Source organism: Saccopteryx bilineata, chromosome 4, assembly GCF_036850765.1.
Source record: "Saccopteryx bilineata isolate mSacBil1 chromosome 4, mSacBil1_pri_phased_curated, whole genome shotgun sequence".
Classification (NCBI taxonomy): domain Eukaryota; kingdom Metazoa; phylum Chordata; class Mammalia; order Chiroptera; family Emballonuridae; genus Saccopteryx; species Saccopteryx bilineata.
The window spans coordinates 126,338,255-126,357,112 of NC_089493.1; the positions used below are offsets into that span (position 1 = coordinate 126,338,255).

Here is an 18,858-nt window from a genome sequence, read left to right on the forward strand (position 1 = left end):
GTAAGTCTTTTTAAAATACCATTAAATTTCATCTTTCTGGAATGATAAGCACTTGGCTCTCTTCAAAGGTAGAAAGCTGGTCAGGGGGCCACAATTTCTTCTTTGGAGTTCTGATTTGTTTTTTAATATTACATAAGTTTTCCATTTTTAACAATCCCATTTATAGTCTTTAGTATTTTTTTTAATAAATAAATTTTTATTTTAATGGGGTGACATCAATAAATCAGGGTACATACATTCAAAGAAAACATTTCCAGGTTATCTTGTCATTTAGTTCTGTTGCATACCCATCACCCGAAGAGAGATCGTCCTCCGCCACCCTCCATCCAGTTCTCTCTGTACCCCTCCCCCTCTCCCTCCTTCCCTCCCCCCACCCCCCGTAACCACCACATTCCTGTCCTTGCCTCTTAGTCTCGCTTTTATGTCCCACCAATGTATGGAATCCTGCAGTTCCTGTTTTTTTCTGATTCGCTAATTTCACCCCACATAATGCTACCAAGACTCCACCATTCCGCTGTAAGTGATCCAATGTCATCATTTCTCCTAGCTGAATAGTATACCATGGTGTATATGTGCCCCATCTTCTTCATCCAGTCCTCTATTTTTTTTTTACATTGATTAAAAGCCTTTAAGCAAACTTTTGGCCAGTACAGCAAGAATCCATAAAAGAGTAGTGTCCTTAACATGTTCACCAAGTCTAAGTTGGCCCCATCACTATGCCAAATCCCAGAAAAATGCAACCCAACCACAGTTCAGTCTGTTAGGAGCTGTCACAGGGAGCAGGAGTCCAGGAAAGTTCCCCACAAGAAAAGTCCGCATGGCATTGGAGTTGTTGTCACCATTCTATACTTTGCAGCTCATGTCCAAGTCCTAATGACCGCTGCTTCTAGCTGGTAATGATTCAGGTAGACTGGAAAAGCCATCTGCAGCATGTGTGGAGATGGAGCTTCTGTTCTCCTCTGCCTGGAGAGATGAGACCAGGTTGCTTTTCCCTGAAGCTCTGTGACTGTGACTTGGTAAAGAGAACCTTGGGATACACTACGCTGGGTGGCAAAGGAAGATTCATAATACAAGTTGGCAAAAGTAGGAAAGAGAGCTCTAAATTAGGAGTAGGTCCCAGCCTGAAATATGAGTGGGGCATTGAGGTAGGAGGGATAAAGGAAACACTATATATTAAGCAAAGCAGCAGAAAATAGGACTATCAACACCCGCAACTGAGATCTTTGAGGGAAGAATAAAAAACCTGACTATTCAGGCAAAACATAGTTAAGTGGCCCTTGTGCAAATGAGATCAGTTTACCTGCTTCTTGGAACAAATACCCTAGGCTCGGCCACAGTGTCGTAGATGGGGCCAATGGCCCTGGGCACCTTCAGCCTTCAGTGGCAAACCCCAGCTTTTTGGGCAAGGTTAGGTCATAGGTGGCTGGAGCAGGGCTGGAAGAGACTGAACCCTCCCTTAGAGGAGCGAGGGGGAAGCCCACCTTCCAGTGTCCCTGTTTTCTCACAGCAGAGGCGTGTAAGCCTGGCAGGCTTTAGCTCAATGACCTTCCTTTCCACTATTGAAGCAGGACCCAGATGGCTTCTATGAGACCCCTTTGGGGCGTTGGAGCCTTTAAGGGTGTATCCTAAAAGCTGGTAGTTGCCCTGATCTCTATTGGGCTTTTTCTGCCTCTAGGTATCTTAAAAGCCATGTTCAGAAGATCTCGCTGAGGGGTTTGAGGATCCCCCTCCGCCTATATAAATCTTTTCCATATATCTGGAGCTATTTGGAAAAAGACAAAACAGTGTTATTAGCTAGATCTAATAAAGAAGGTAGTAGTTTGCAGGCGAAAAAGATTTGGTGTCTCCTGTTCATCAGCATTCAAAAGAAATGTAAATTTTTTTTTTAAGTAGAAAGCATGATATGGTAGACCCGTCGGAGTCATTGGCCTGGTGTGCAGGATTCCCGGGTTCGATTCCTGGCCAGAGCATACAGGAGAAGCACCCATCTACCTCTCTATCCCTCCCCCTCTCCTTCCTCTTCGTCTCTCTCCTCCCGCCCGCAGCCAAGGCTCCACCGGAGCAAAGCCACCCCGGGAACTAAGGATGGCCCCATGGCCTCCACCCCAGTCGCTAGAATGGCTCCGGTTGTAACAAAGCAACACCCCAGATGGGCAGAGCATTCCCCCCTGGTAGGCATGCCAGGTGGATCCCGGTCAGGCGCATGCAGGAGTCTGTCTGACTGCCTCCCCATCTCCATCCTCAGAAAAATACAATAAATAAATAAAAGAAAAAATACTACCAAAAAAAAGGGGGGGGGCATTCCCTTGTGCTAAAGCTCCAGGGAGCATGGAGTGAACTTGAGTATGTCCTATGAAACATGGAGCTCTATGTTGACATATAAGTCTTTGAAGAAGGAGGAACTGCTGAAATAGTTCATCAGCATTTGTCCCTAAGACAACAGTCTTTATAGTGGGAACACCATACATAAATATTTGCAGTCTGTCTATACATTAAGGGTGGAATATGGCAAATGCTGAAAAGCCATGATCTTTGTGCCCCTCCCCTCCCCCAACCCCCTTTCTCTCCTCCCCCCACCCTGAAACCCCAACACTGTTGTTCATGTCTCTGAGTCTCATCTTTATGTCCCACCTAAGTATGGAATCATGTAGTTCTTAGTTTTTTCTGATTTACTTCTTTCACTCAGTATAATGTTATCAAGACCCATCCATGTTGTTGTAAAAGATCCTATGTCATCATTTCTTATGGCTGAGTAGTATTCCATAGTATATATATACCAAAGCTTTTTAATCCACTCATCCTCTGACGGACACTTGAGCTGTTTCCAGATCTTTGCTATTGTGAACAATGCTGCCATAAACATGGGGGTGCATTTCTTCTTTTCAAACAGTACTATGGTGTTCTTGGGGTATATTCCTAACAGTGGTATAGCTGGGTCAAAAGGCAGTTCGATTTTTAATTTCTTGAGGAATCTCCATACTTTTTTCCACAGTGGCTGCACCAGTCTGCATTCCCACCAGCAGTGCAGGAGCATTCCCTTTTCTCCACATCCTCGCCGGCACTTATTCTCTGTTGTTTTATTGATGAGCGCCATTCTGAGGGGTGTGAGGTGATATCTCATTGTGGTTTTAATTTGCATTTCTCTAATCATTAGTGATGTTGAACATTTTTTTTCATATGCCTGTTGGCCATCTGTGTGTCCTCTTTGGAGAAGTGTCTATTCATTTCTTTTGCCCATTTTTGGATTGGATTGTTTGTCTTCCTGGTATTAAGTTTTACAAGTTCTTTATAAATTTTGGTTATCAGACCCTTATCAGACGCTATGTCAAATATATTCTCCCATTGTGTAGTTTGTCTTTTTATTCTGTTCTTATTGTCTTTAGCTGTGCAGAAGCTTTTTAGTTTGATAAAGTCCCATTTGTTTATCCTGTCTTTTATTTCACTTGCCTGTGGAGACAACTCAGCAAATATATTGCTGCGAGAGATGTCAGAGAGCTTACTGCCTATGTTTTCTTCTAAAATGCTTATGGTTTCACGGCTTACATTCAAGTCTTTTATCCACTTTGAGTTTATTTTTGTGGGTGGTGTAAGTTGGTGGTCTAGTTTCATTTTTTTGCAGGTAGCTGTCCAGTTTTCCCGACACCATTTGTTGAAGAGGCTGTCTTTACTCCATTGTATTTCCTTACCTCCTTTGTCAAATATCAGTTGTTCATAGAGCTGTGGGTTTATTTCTGGGTTCTCTGTTCTGTTCCATTGATCTACGTGCCTGTTCTTATGCCAGTACCATGCTGTTTTGAGTACAATGGCCTTATAATATAACTTGATATCCGGAAGTGTGATCCCTTTTGCTTTATTCTTCCTTTTCAAGATTGCTGAGGCTATTTGTGTTCTCTTTTGGTTCCATATAAATTTTTGGAATATGTGTTCTATGTCTCTGAAGTAAGTCATTGGTATTTTAATCGGTATTGCATTGAATTTATAAATTGCTTTGGGTAATATAGAAATTTTAGTGATGTTTATTCTTCCTAACCATGAGCACAGTATATGCCTCCACTTATTCGTATCTTCCCTGATTTCTTTTATCAATGTTTTATAATTTTCCAAGTACAAGTCTTTAATCTCCTTGGTTAGATTTATTCCTAGGTACTTTATTTTTTTGGTTGCAATGGTAAAGGGGTTGATTCCTTGATTTCTCTTTCCGACAGTTCATTATTAGTGTATAAAATGCCTCTGATTTCTGAGTATTGATTTTATATCCTGTCACGTTGCCAAATTCATTTATCAGGTCTAGTACTTTTTTGACTGAGACTTTAGGGTTTTCTATATACAATATCATGTCATCTGCAAATAATGATAGTTTTACTTCTTCTTTTCCAATTTGGATGTCTTTTATTTCTTTTTCTTGTCTGATTGCTGTGGCTAGGACTTCCAGGACTCTGTTGAATAAGAGTGGTGAAAGGGGGCACCCCTGCCTTGTTCCTGATCTTAAGGGGATTGCTTTTAATTTTTGCCCATTGAGTATGATGTTGGCTGTGGGCTTGTCATAGATGGCCTTTATCATGTTGAGGTATGTTCCCTGTATTCCCACTTTGCTGAGAGTTTTGATCATGAATAGGTGCTGGACTTTATCAAATGCTTTTTCTGCATCTATTGAAATTATCATGTGGTTTTCTCCTTTCTTTTGTTTATGTGATGAATCACATTGATTGATTTGTGAATATTGTACCAGCCTTGCCTCCCAAGAATAAATCCTACTTGATCATGGTGTATGATTTTTTTCATATATTGCTGGATCCGGTTTGCTAATATTTTGTTGAGGATTTTTGCATCTAAGTTCATCAGGGATATTGGCCTATAATTTTCTTTTTTTGTGTTGTCTTTGCCTGGTTTTGGAATCAGAATTATGCTCGCCTCATAAAGGAGTTTGGAAGTCTTCCTTCCTCTTGAATTTTTTGAAATAGTTTGAGAAGGATAGGAGTTAGTTCTTCTTTGAATATTTGGTAGAATTCACTTGTGAAGCCATCAGGCCCAGGACTTTTCTTTTTTGGGAGTTTTTTGATAGCTGTTTCAATCTCATTTGTTGAAATTGGTCTGTTTATGTTTTCTGATTCTTCCAGATTGATTTTTGGAAGATTATATGATTCAAGGAATTTGTCCATTTCATCTAGGTTGTCTAGTTTTTGGCGTACAGTTCTTGAGAGTATTTTCTTACAATATTTTGTATTTCTGTTGTGTCAGTTGTTATTTCTCCACTCTCATTTCTAATTTTATTTATTTGAGTCCTCTCTCTTTGTTTCTTGGTGAGTCTCGTTAAAGGTTCATCGATCTTGTTTACCTTTTCAAAGAACCAGGTCCTGGTTTCATTGATCCTCTGTATTGTTTCTTTAGCCTCTATGTCATTTATTTCTGCTCTGATCTTTATTATTTCCTTTCTTCTACTAGCTCTGGGCTTTACTTGCTGTTCTTTTTGTAGTTCTTTCAGATGCAGGGTTAAGTTGTTTATTTGAGCTTTTTCTAGCTTCTTGAGGGATGCCTGTAATGCTATAAACTTCCCTCTCAGGACTGCTTTTGCTGTGTCCAATAAATTTTGAGTTGATGTATGCTCATTATCATTTGTTTCTAGGAATTTTTAAATTTCTTCTTTGATCTCATTGTTAACCCATTCGTTATTTAATAACATGCTATTTAGTTTCCAAGTGTTTAAATGTTTTTCAATTTTTATATTGTGGTTGATTTCTAGTTTAATGCCATTGTGATCAGAGAAAGTGCTCGATATGATTTCAATCTTCTTAAATTTGTTGAGACCACTTTTGTGCCCTAACATGTGGTCTATCCTAGAGAATGTACCATGAGCACTTGAAAAAAAATGTATATTCTGCTGCTTTAGGGTGAAAGGATCTGAAGATATCTATTAAATCGAGTTGATCTAGTGTGTCCTTTAAGTCTGCTGTTTCTTTGTTAATTTTCGTTCTTGAGGATCTATCTAATGATGTTAATGGAGTATTGAAATCCCCTACTATTATACTATTGCTGTTGATCTCGCCCTTTAAGTCCATCAAAGTCTGCTTTATATATTTAGGTGCTCCTATATTAGGTGCATAGATATTTATAATGGTTATATCTTCCTTTTGGATTGCTTCCTTTATCATTATGTAGTGACCTTCCTTATCTCTAACTATGGTCTTTGTTTGAAAGTCCATTTTGTCTGATATAAGTATTGCTACCCCAGCTTTTTTTTTTCATTTCCATTTGTGTGAAATATTTTTTTCCATCCTTTTATCTTCAGTCTGTGTACATCTTTCCTATTTTTTTTTTCATTTTTCTGAAGCTGGAAACAGGGAGAGACAGTCAGACAGACTCCCGCATGCGCCCGACCGGGATCCACCCGGCACGCCCACCAGGGGCGACGCTCTGCCCACCAGGGGGCGATGCTCTGCCCATCCTGGGCGTCGCCATGTTACGACCAGAGCCACTCTAGCGCCTGAGGCAGAGACCACAGAGCCATCCCCAGCGCCCGGGCCATCTTTGCTCCAATGGAGCCTTGGCTGCAGGAGGGGAAGAGAGAGACAGAGAGGAAAGCGCGGCAGAGGGGTGGAGAAGCAAATGGGCACTTCTCTTGTGTGCCCTGGCCGGGAATCGAACCTGGGTCCTCCGCACGCTAGGCCGACGCTCTACCGCTGAGCCAACCGTCCAGGGCTGTGTACATCTTTTGATTTAAGGTGTGTCTTTTGTAGACAGCATATGTATGGGTCCTGTTTTCTTATCCACGCAGCTACCCTATGTCTCTTGATCGGATCATTTAATCCATTAACATTTAAGGGTATTACTGATATGTAACTGTTTATTGCCATTTTTTTTCTTTAAAACTGTATTTCTCTTTTGTTGTATTCTTTTTTTCCTTTGATCTGTTTACAACAGGTCCCTTAGCATTTCTTGCAGCCTTGGTTTGGTTGCAGTGAAATCCTTGAGTTTTTTTTTGTCTATAAAGCTTTTTATTTCTCCTTCCATTTTAAATGATAGCCTTGCTGGATAAAGTAGTCTTGGTTGTAGGTTCTTGTTGTGCATTACTTTGAATATTTCTTGCCATTCCCTTCTGGCTTCAAGTGTTTCTGTTGAGAAGTCAGAAGTCATCCTTATAGGGGCTCCTTTGTAGGTGATAGTCTTTTTTTTTCTAGCAGCTTTTAATATTTTCTCTTTTTCATTTAGCTTTGGTATTTTAATTATGATGTGCCTTGGTGTTGGTTTCTTTGGGTTTCTCCTTAATGGAGTTCTCTGTGCTTCCTGAACATGTGAAATGTTTTCCTGCCTTAATTCCGGGAAGTTTTCCGCTATAATATGTTTGAACAAAGTCTCTATCCCTTGTTCTTTCTCTTCTTCTTCAGGAACCCCTATGATGTGGATGTTATTTCTCTTCATGTTGTCACAGAGCTCTCTTAGAGTTTCCTCAGACTTTTTAAGTCTCTCTTCTTTTTTCTGCTTTGCTTCCATGCCTTTACTTATTGTGTCCTCTAACTCACTGATTCGATTCTCTGCATCATCCATCCTGCTTTTAATTCCTTCCATTGTATTCTTTATTTCAGATATTGTATTTCTCATTTCTGACTGATTCTTTTTTATTATTTCAATGTCCTTTTTTATATTTGTTATCTCTTTATTTAGGTTTTCGTAATGGCCATCTATGGTTGTTCTAATATCTTTGAGCATCCTAACAATCGTTATTTTAAACTCTGCATCTGGTAATTTGGTTATATCTGATTCACTTAGGTCCTTTTCTGGGGATTTCTCTTGGTTTATTTGTGTTGTATTTCTCTGCCTCCGCATTTTCTCTTCATGGGAGTGGCTGTGATCACGTGCTCGGGTGCACAAGGGTTGGTGGCCATGGCCTTGGCCTTTGCCCCGCCCCCGTGTGTGACGTTATGCTCGGTCTTGAGGGCACTGGCGAGCACCTTTGTTCAGCTGTGGGTCTCGCCTGTTTCCAATCTTTCGCCCTGCCCTTGCAGGAGGATCCCACTCAAGGCACAGCTGCTAGCCTTGGCTCTACCGCCAGGCAGGGCTGCGTGCCCAAGCTCAGCTCCGTAGCGGAACTCTGCCTCTTCTGGGCTTTTGGCTCCACCCCCGTGGGAGGAGCCGGCTACCAGGTCAGACTGCAAGCCTGGGTTTCACGGGTGGGGCAGGGCTGTGCTCCTCTGCCCTTGCTCCGGAGCTAGTCTCCACCCTTTCCGGGGTTCCTGCCCTTCTCCCGGAGGCTGGATTACTGGCTGCCGGCAACTGAGCTTGACCGCTTTTGCAAGCCCTTTTTTCCCCAGCCGGACAAGATGGAGCTCACACCTGAGCCCAGTGGTGGCCAGCTGGCCTCCGCCCCTGCCAGCAGAACCGCACTTTTGTCTCCCGCTGCCGCCTGCTCTCCGGTGCGCCCTCAGCCGCGTGGGTGGGGGCTTTGCAGCTCGGACCCTAAGACTCACTACTGTAGACCCGAAAGCTCCCTCCTTCTATGCGACTCTGCTCTGAATGCTGCGAGGGAGCTTGTTTGGCTGCTCTCTTGCTTCCCTTTGCTGGTATTGCCGTTTCCGGGGGTAATATTCACTTCAGCTTTGGGGGGTGACTCGTCCCAGGGGTTAGGGTGGTTATCTCCCAAAATGTTTCTCCCTATGACTCCTAGACTACACTCTCTTCCTGTTACTGTCATCCTCTCCTCTCTCCACCCATCCCCAGGAGCCCCAGGTGATTGTTTTTGAGAGAGATGTTCTGCACGGTCCCTTTAAGAAGGATCCTGGGTCCAAGAAATCAGACTGTTTCACAAACAGTATCCTGACTTGTTTCCAGCTAAATACTGTCCTTTCGCCTCTTCTGGGCTCTGGGGCTGCAGGCTGGGGCTTTGCTCCTGGGGCTCAGGACCCTTTCCCCTCTGCTAAACTCACTTCCCACCACGCGAGTCTCTCCCTGCTGCCATTTGCTCGGAGGAGCTGGGCAGCCCTCTCCGCGTTTCCGCTTTTCCTACCAGCCTCGGTGTGGCTTCTTCAGTGTTCCTTGGTTGAAGAGTCCTCTTAGTTTAGTCCAAAGTTGGTTTTTCCAGATGATAGTTCATAAAATTAGTTTGTAATCCACTTTGGTTCTGGGAGGTAGATGCTGGTACGTCCGCCTACTCCAGCGCCATCTTGTCTCTCCAGTCTTTAGTATTTTGTAATTCCAGAATGGTGGCTAACTTGTGTTTCAGTGTCTGTAACCTTTAGCTTATGGATGTGTAACTAAATGCCTGGAAACAAGTATCCATGAAGAAATTACAGGCAAATGCAAGGGAGAAGTTCCATAACACTGAGCTCCATCCATTAACGATTCCCTGGTCCCTGTGTGTGGGGTGGCTCTACACGGCGTGGCGTGTTGCCGTGTCCCTCTCCGCCGCTAGACTGGCGCACTAGCAGTAACGTTCCCTCTGCTTACCTTGGATGCGTGCAGTGAGCCTGGTGTATTTTCAGTTATTTCCTATCTATGAACACTGCAGTACTGTAGCCAACACTGCTATAGTAAAATATAATGCAGAAAATGAATTTCTACACGTACAAATTTAATAGAATCCATAAAATACGTTATTATAGGAGTTAGTACCACTTAGTCACCAGAAAAGGAATCTTTTGGAATATTTTAAGTCTTTCTGTCTAACCTGTTATAAAAAGCCTAAAGATGTTTTCAAAATACACCAAAATAACCTGTAATTCTCTGAAATATTGTTTTTTTCCCATTTTAGCATTTAAGATAGTTTTCAGAGACTCATGACTTTATTGCATTACGTTAATCACCCTGCACTTCACAGGTATAGAAATGTCTAATCACTCTGTTGTACACCTGAAATTAGTATAATATTGAATGTCAATAGTAATTTTAAAATAAATTAAATATATATTAAAATCATCTTATTTTAGAGTCCTTTACTAATCAAGAAGGTACAGAATATTTTTTTGATCCATTGCTATATAAAGATCGAGTTGAAGAAATGAATGTTTGACTTGGATTTAACCAGTGATGATCTTGAAGAGAATTCCTGTTTGATGGCAGATGGCCCACTGTTAAAAAAATCATATTTTAGTTGGAAAATATCCATGGAAATGTATTAGTCTCCATGAGAAAACAAATGATGAAACATAGATCCTGCCCAAAAGAATACATTTCTTAGAGCATAAACCAAACTAGGCAGGGACAGAAGACTGGACCAGGTGACCCAGCCACCTGCTCTAGAACATTTGAATCACGTTGATTCCTCCCTCTCCTTCATTCCCTGCAGTCACTCACTAAGTCCTTTTATTTTCTCTTAAATATATGATAAATTTATGTTCTCATCTTTTATTACTAATAGTCACTAAAATACATTGAGCTAAGGCATGGGGTATGGTTTAGAACAGGGGTCCCCAAACTTTTTACACAGGGAGCCAGTTCACTGTCCCTCAGATCGTTGGAGGGCCGGACTATAAAAAAAACTATGAACAAATCCCTATGCACACTGCACATATCCTATTTTAAAGTAAAAAACCAAAATGGGAACAAATACAATATTGAAAATAAAGAATAAGTAAATTTAAATCAACAAACTGACCAGTATTTCAATGGGAACTATGCTCCTCTCACTGACCACCAATGAAAAAGGTGCCTCTTCTGGAAGTGCGGCGGGGGCCGGATAAATGGCCTCAGGGGGCCGCATGCGGCCCACGGGCCGTAGTTTGGGGACCCCTGGTTTAGAATATTATTTCTAGTCTTCATAACAACTTTGAAAAAAATAGATATTAGGATCTCCATTTTACATAGCAGGAAACTGAAACTACAAAGAAATTAAACAACTTGCCCCCAAAATCATCTTTATCTTTGAGCTATGGTCTGCCTGATTTTCTTGCCAATACCATTTCCCCCACACCAGGGCCTCTTGGCGATGATGCTGCCATGTGGCCTTGTTCACACTAGTGCACTGGTCTTCCTGCTGGTCTCTGTCCCCGCCTAGCCTCTTCTTCCTGTTCCGCCACAGAATTGCCCACCTGTCTCAGGTGGGCCCTGAAGCCAGAGAGATGTCTCATTCATCCTATCCCCAGCACTAGCACCAAACTCCATGTGTGGCACATTGGAGATGCTTAAAAACTTGTGTTGACTATGGTCCTGTTGCTTTTTTTTATTTAAAAATCTATTTTCTGCTCCTCACACTTACAGGATAAAATCTGATTTTTCAGCTTCATCTTTAGACACTACCCTCTCCCACATGGTGCATGTTCTAGCCACATTGACGTTGTTCTTAACTGAATATGTTGTACACACTTAGGCTTCTGTGCCTTTCTGTATTCTGTTTTTCTTACCTAAAGTGTGCTTCCTCCTTCTGTTTCTAATGTAATTCTACTGTTTATCTTTCAAGGACGAATTCAAGTGCTTCCTCCTTTTGAAACCTGACTTCTCCCCTCTAGAAGAATTAGTCCTTCCTTCCTCTGTATTCCCAAAACATATTATTTAAAGATTCATTATTGAGAGTAAGCATCTTGTATTAGAGTTAATGTGTATGCTTATTTTGCTTTCCACCCTCCATCCAGACTGGGAGCTCTGTAAGGCCAAGTAAGCCTGAATGTATCCTGACATCCCCAATGCTGCACAGAACTTGACATATAGTATGTTCTCCAGTTAACCTTTTCATTTCGTGAGGTTGAGGTCATTTCTGTTGAAAAATTATATCCTATGAATCTATTAAATTAATTACAGAGTATTAGAGCATTTATATTTTTGGGACCACAGCCCAATAAAAGTGAAGATAAATTTTGATATATCCAAAAAGTATAAGATTTTCATATTGACTGTCCTTATTAATACAGATGATTTCCTTACCCTGCACCACAAGTCTTAATGTATATATAGAGAGAATGCGCCCTGTATATATCAATACAAATGGTTTCATTATCCTGCACCACAAGTCTTAGTATATATATATATAGAGTGCTGTGTATGTAGTGGGCTTTCAATAAATGATGAATAAATGAATGAATGAACAAGTAAAATAATATGCATTTATAATCAATAAAAAGAAGTGGACATATGACCGAGAATACAAAGAAAACTGAAAAGACAATCCTAGAAACATCGGTTGACAAACTTGCTAAGTTTGCTGAGCAGTATTGAGAAGGGTATCCCTGTTGAGAGCCCGGCAAGCTTGCTTTTGTTTTTACTGAATGTTGGTATCAGAACTATAGAAACTGGAAATTACTTCTGCTTTATTTTGTAACTATATAACTGTTTTTGCTGAATCTAGGCTTGCTTATTATTCCACTTATTTTTCCAATTGTTTGCTTGACAAAACTTTAAACAAAATAAATTTTATTTTGTAATTAATATTCTTTCTTTAATTCCATGTTATGATGCTACCTATTCAAGTTATTTACAACTGTAATAAACATCATATAGTGCTCCAAACGTAGGCTGTTCATGTGGAAGGCTCTGCAAAAGAAGACACAGTCAAGACTGCCTTATGATAAGAAGTACAAACCTTCCTAGAGACAAGGAAATAAAAGGACAGATCTAGCCATCCACAATAAATCACTGTACACATTTTATTTATAGTTTTGTACACTGTCCTAATACAAATGGGACTACTTTTCTACTTGCACAATTTTTTTAACCAAAGCAAAATAACCTAAGTGTTGAAATATAGCATAAAGATACAAAAACAGACATACTAATTCTAATTAGGAACGCAATGATGTCACATTTTTTACAATCCACAATTATATTTAGGAAATCACAAAAACATAGATCACTGATTTGAATGAAATGCATACATTTGTAGCAAAGCTTTGTAGTTAAAACAAACAAACACCTGGGTTACCAAAGAATGCACAAAATTAATGTTTATTCCTCCTTTGTCATATTCCTGGATCCTTCACCAATGTTACATGAGGGAAAAAAACAAAAGCAAAACAAATGAAATACAAAAATTAGAATCACTAATGTTACCAAGTGGGGAAACAAATGAATTAAAATCTAGCAGCTGGTGGTCAGCAAGAACGCACAGCAAAGGCAGTGCCATAAAAGGAAACAAAGAAAATCTCTGTGTGCCCTTTACTCCTCTAAAACGTGCTCCCGTGTGGCATGGAATATGTGTAAGGTATAGAAATACAAATTCTTTTTTAATATTGTGGGTGAGTAAAATGTGTTTGTAATGGTGGTTCTGCTAAGCTAACATGGAGTGAGCCAGGAACACATTTATGGATTCTGGGGGCAGTGTGTACTGTAATTCTTTGATTGGGGTATTTGGACACTCGAGCTAAAAAAAACTTAAAAACTAACATAGAAGTACAAGACAAAGGCTAATGAGGCTTCTCTTATATCTTAGCAACATTTAGATGGATATCAAATTTAAATGCTGTCCACTCTGCTTCTGAAGAGGCTTTGGTTTAGCTCCCAAGTCTCAGTTGCTTGACACAGACTCCTATGTGAACATTCAGAAGGTGTCTTAAACAATAAGCCTATCTTCAGTGATGGGGCCGTTCTTAGTAGCTATGTCTGCATGGACTAATAGCCAGTCACTATCTTTGGAGGGAGTCCTAACCTTTCCTTGTGTACCCTCCCTATATGTCTAACAGCTTCTCTGTTTTCACATTCAGTAGTCCACATTGGCACCTGTCACCTTTAGCTCTGACATTAACAGCTCCATACACACCAGCACCATAGCCATCAAAAGGTTCTGTAAGGCACTGCAGTGTCTCCAGCCAAAAGCCCTTGAGGTCACTTTGTCTCTGCTGTTTGTTCCCTGTGCTTGGACATCATCCTCCCCATGTGCTTTTCTCATCTTCCCACAGACTCAATACCATCCTTAAAAAGTGAGTGGTCACAGCCAGGCATTATGTTACTAGACAACCGGATATGGTTGTGCAGAGCCCAACAGTCTTCAACAGTATCGAACTCAGAAATCAGCCAAAGGTTTGCTTGCCAAGTTTTGCTTGATCTTTTTTTCTAAGATTTTATTTACTGATTTTACAGAGGGGAGGGGTGTACAGCAAGATGTATCAATTCATAGTTGCTTCACTTGAGTTGTTCATTGATTGCTTTTCATATGTGCCTTGACCAGGCAAGTCCAGGATTTCAAACCAGCGACCTCAGTGTTCCAGGTCAACACTTTATCCATGGCGCCACCACAGACCAAGCAAACTTTGATCAATTTTACAAAAACAGAGTGCCCATTTGTTCTGTAAAGAATGTTTAATACAGTGTTCTGGGTTAGCAACCTTCAGTTAAATGCTGTTCTTTTCTTCTGTGGGTGGGGGACAAGAGGCAGGACTGATTTCCAGTTCCAGGATTGCCATCTTGGGTTGCTCTGTAGTTTATATTCTTACACTTCTAATCATATGGACAAAGAAGAGCAAACTACTTCCCAATATACAGTATAAAACAATACCACTTCTCAGCGGACTTATTCATGCTTTTGGTTCATAGCTCAGATTCCCCATCATGTTTACATTAAAGCAAAGTTCTTTTGCTGGGTGTCATGGCTCATCAGCTAGCAACCTTTTCTTCCTGTCCTGACCTCACTTCTTCATTACTTGTCTTTACCTCACCTGAAAATACTTCATGCTAACTTGTCTGTGCCTGTCCCACTGATCTGCACCTTTGCTCCAGCCATAGCGTATGGTTAGGAATCCTTCATAAGATTCAACAGATACTCATAAAAAAAAAAAACTTTGTAATTGTCCCACTTTATTAATCCACTTCAAAGATATTGAGCACAATACATGCCAAGAGCTGTACTTGATGCTGGTCCCACTACAGTGGATGTGACCAGGTTCAAGCCCTCCAGGGTCACCGTGTTTAGTGAAGCAGTTGCATTGCAAGGTGGGCAGTGTCTAACAGGAGCAGGGGCGCTCTTTTCACCAAGCCTTCTTTATTTGAGTGGCAGTGAAATGGAACTCCTTTATCTGACTTCGGAAATGATTATCTGCTCTACAGAGCTCAGCACAGTCTATCACATAAAGCACCATATACGAACTCTTTAATTCTCATCTTTCTTGTGTTCTGTTGTCAGCCTTTACCTTTCTGGAATTAGGATCTAAGATTATTCATGCACTACTAGTCATTGAATATTTGAATATTTTATATGATAATCATTGTAAGCACTAGTCTGGCAGAAAACCAGCTTTTTTTGTTGCATATTTACTTAGAGTTGACCGATGTCATTACCACTTTGTTATTGTTGAAGTCCAGTGATTTTTCAACTGGTGAGCCACAAAAATATTTAAAACACGCAAGTACCTATTTAGTCATGGATATGGACCTCTTTTCTCTTAGATTGTCAAACAAAAAAATGACAGCAGCCAATCCGATAATACAGTGTGTCCGTAAAGTCATGGTGCACTTTTGACCAGTCACAGGAAAGAAACAAAAGACAATAGAAATGTGAAATCTGCACCCAATACAAGGAAAACCCTCCCAGTTTCTGTAGGATGATGTGACAGCATATGTGCATGCGCAGATGATGACGTAACTCCGTGTATACAGCGGAGCAGCCCATGGCCATGCCAGTCGAGATGTGGACGGTACAGAGGAAAGTTCATTGTGTTCTGTGGCTCGCTAAATTCGAATCCGTGACCAAAGTGAACGTGAATATCGGAGTGTTTATAATGAAGCGCCACCACATAGGACATTACTCAGTGGGATAAGCAGTTGAAGGAAACCGGCAGTTTGGTGGAGAAACCCTGTTCTGGTAGGCCATCAGTCAGTGACAAGTCTGTAGAGGCTATACGGGATAGCTACCTAAGGAGCCCTAAAAAATCTGTGCATGAGCCCACATCGAACTGCACTGAGTAGGTATGAAATTAGGAGAGTTTTCCTTTTATTTGGTGCAGATTTCACATTTCTATCGTCTTTTGTTGCTTTCCTGTGACTGGTCAAAAGTGCACCATGACTTTACAGACACACTGTAGCTGTCTGGTGTGAATCAATCAAAATTAGACTATGACCAAAAAAACTTATTTTTGGGTGTGCCGCAGAATTTTAGTAATTAATTTATGTGTATCATGAGATGAGTAAGGTTGAATACCATTGATGTAGACGAATGTGTTACATATTAATTTGTGGCTCTCAGATAAGATCATGTTAAGTCTGGTAAAGCCTGATGAACCGACAGGGTAACAGTTGTCAGCTTCATCTCCCAACATCAGCATTATAAAAATGTTGAAAATATTTAATAATGCAGTTATTGGCCTGACCTGTGGTGGCGCAGTGGATAAAGTGTCGACCTGGAAATGCTGAGGTCGCCGGTTCAAAACCCTGGGCTTGCCTGGTCAAGGCACATAGGGGAGTTGATGCTTCCTGCTCCTCCCCCCTTCTCTCTCTCTTTCTTCTCTTTCTCTCTCCCCCTCTCTCTCTCCTTTCTAAAATGAATAAATAAAAACAAAACAAAAAAATAATGCAGTTATTCAGTATACATTGTGAAAGCTCATTACTATGTCCCAGAACCCCCAAAGATGAAAAAAATATAGTCTTTAGTCTCGAACTCACTGTCTGATTGAGGAAGCAGAAGTGTAAACATGTGATCGTGAGGCAGCAGGACAAGTGATGTCCGGGAGGAATGTGCAGAAGGCCACTGAAACACAAAGGAGAGCAAAGCACTAACATCCATGAGGGCAAATGTGAGAGCACAGGGGCCGAGATAAGAGCACAGGGCTGAGAGCCAAGCATTGCTTCGGTTTGGAGATCCAGTAACATCAGAAAATCTGAGTTGGACTGAGCAATTTCTTTTCTTTTCTGACTACCATTTAAGTAGTCTTTACAGAAAATGTAGCTCCTACAATGGAAATAGTAATAACTATCATTTTGTGTAGTGTATGTGATGTGATTGTGTGTGTGTGTATAATATATATATGTATATGTGTATATATATATATGTACAGTAAGTAGTGGATTTTTTTCACCATTTATTGTTTTGAAATGGGGGGAACAAATCTTCATTAATTTTACTGCTTATAATTTTAGTATGCACATGCAAAATTTTAGATAACACTAAAGTATTCAAAAATAGTCAAAGTTACCCCCTAACCCAACTTCAGAGAGATTAACTATTGCCAAGAGTTATTTTATGTCTTCCCAAGTGTTTTATAAACATATTCTTTGTATTTTATGTGTTTTTTCTATAGAAATAGTGTTTTGTAAAATGTGTGTGTGTGTATTTTTAGCTGGACAGTGGAATATGTTATAGTTTAGGGAAACCTATTGTATTGATATGAAAACATACTCATAATATATTAAATGGATTGTTCTAAAACTAAATAGAATACTAATTATCTTTCATTGACATAAATAATTTTGGTTTAAAGGTGGTATTTTTTTTATTCACATGTACCTCTTTTGAATGAAAATATATGACTGAGATGCAAAACTTCCAGATGGTCTATTGAGAATTAGTCTTTAGCGTGCTGGGTTTAATTATTGAATTGAACAAAATAGAAACAGACTCATAGATACAGAGAACAGACCCACAGCTGTCAGAGGGAAAGGGGGTTGGAGGCTGGGTGAAAAAAGTGAAGTGATTAAGCAAAGATGAACAAAAGCTCATAGACACATACAGCAGTGTGGTGATTACAGGAGGGATGGGGGTGAGGGAGGTGTGAGAGGGTAAAGGGGATAAATGGTGACGAAAGCAGACTTAACTAGAGGTGTTGAGCGCATGGTGCACTGTACAGATGATGTGTTGTGGAATGTTACATCTGAAACCTATGTCAATTTATTAACCAACATCACCCCAACAAATTCACTTTAAAAAAACAAAATTTAATTTAAAAATAAAAGAAATGAAAAGTGAATATAGAATTTTAAATACCTTTTCCAACAGGTCTTTATATTCTGTTTCTTTGCATAATAAGACTGTCATTTAAAGTTGTATGTTGGGTTTTCCAGGTCTCTGGGCTCGGCACTCACCAGCACTCTGCCAGGTTTGTCTGTCATCGACACACACCTTGTCGAAGTGGATGGGGACACGCTCTCCCTGTATGGCTTAGGAGCCCTAGAGTCTCTAGATCGGAACTGGAGCATTCAAACAGCAGGAATGGTGACAACAGTGTTCTTCGCTTTCATAGATTTTGATGAAATTGTCCAAGTGTTTCACAAATTGAAGATGAAGTTCCCTAATTCTCTGGTAAACATTTCCTTTTAGTAATCTACATACATGACTTGTATGTTTAAGCTAAACATCTGTTTTTAACTCTTCCTGTGCAGCTTCTATCTGGCAGGGAGACAGACTAAGCTTTTGTGTTGATTTTCTACATCTGGAATTTAAATTAGTATTCTTAAGTGCCCTTGCAGCTTTCTGTTACTATGGGAAATTATCTCTTTAGAAATTATTTTTTATGGCATATAAAGGCCCTATATAATTTTTTTTAATTGTTTGCTTCTACTTTGTAAAGCATTCACCAGGACCTCCTCTAACCATGTTTATACATTAATTTATTGTACCTGGTATTAATGGAACATGAACGTTTTTATATAATTTTTACAGTAGTCTCTAACATTTAAAATAATTTTAGTAGCACATTAAAATTTCTTTGAGAGTTATCCTTTTCCAGTTATGGTATTATTGTATTATTTATTGGTATGCATTTGCAGAAACTGTGATTTCTATAGTAAGTTCTTTCTTGAGTTGTTGTGTTTTTCCTCTGTTAGCCAAAGTGATTTCTCTCACATGCCCTTGTTAATTTAAGTGAGAGTAGGGAAGATAGACTCTTGCATGTGCCCCGACTTGGATCCACCTGGCAACCCCCATTGGGGGCTGATGCTCTGCCCATCTGGGGCCGTACTGGCAACCAAGCTATTTTTAGCTCCTGAGGCGGAGGCTCCATGGAGTCATACTCAGTG

The 18,858-nt window shown here is 40.3% G+C and overlaps 1 protein-coding gene and 1 pseudogene across 9 annotated transcripts in view; one reads left to right on the forward strand and one right to left on the reverse strand.

Annotated features, from left to right (window-relative positions):
- The window catches only part of LRRC49 (leucine rich repeat containing 49), a 196,527-nt gene that overhangs the window by 151,641 nt on the left and 26,028 nt on the right, over positions 1–18,858 (forward strand). For all 9 annotated transcript variants that reach the window (XM_066277953.1, XM_066277955.1, XM_066277954.1 and 6 more), the window contains one exon: positions 17,905–18,142. In XM_066277953.1, the coding sequence (XP_066134050.1) occupies positions 17,905–18,142 (238 nt within the window). The remainder of the gene's footprint in view (positions 1–17,904; positions 18,143–18,858) is intronic.
- LOC136335182 (eukaryotic translation initiation factor 4E-like) lies at positions 13,469–14,318 on the reverse strand (annotated as a pseudogene).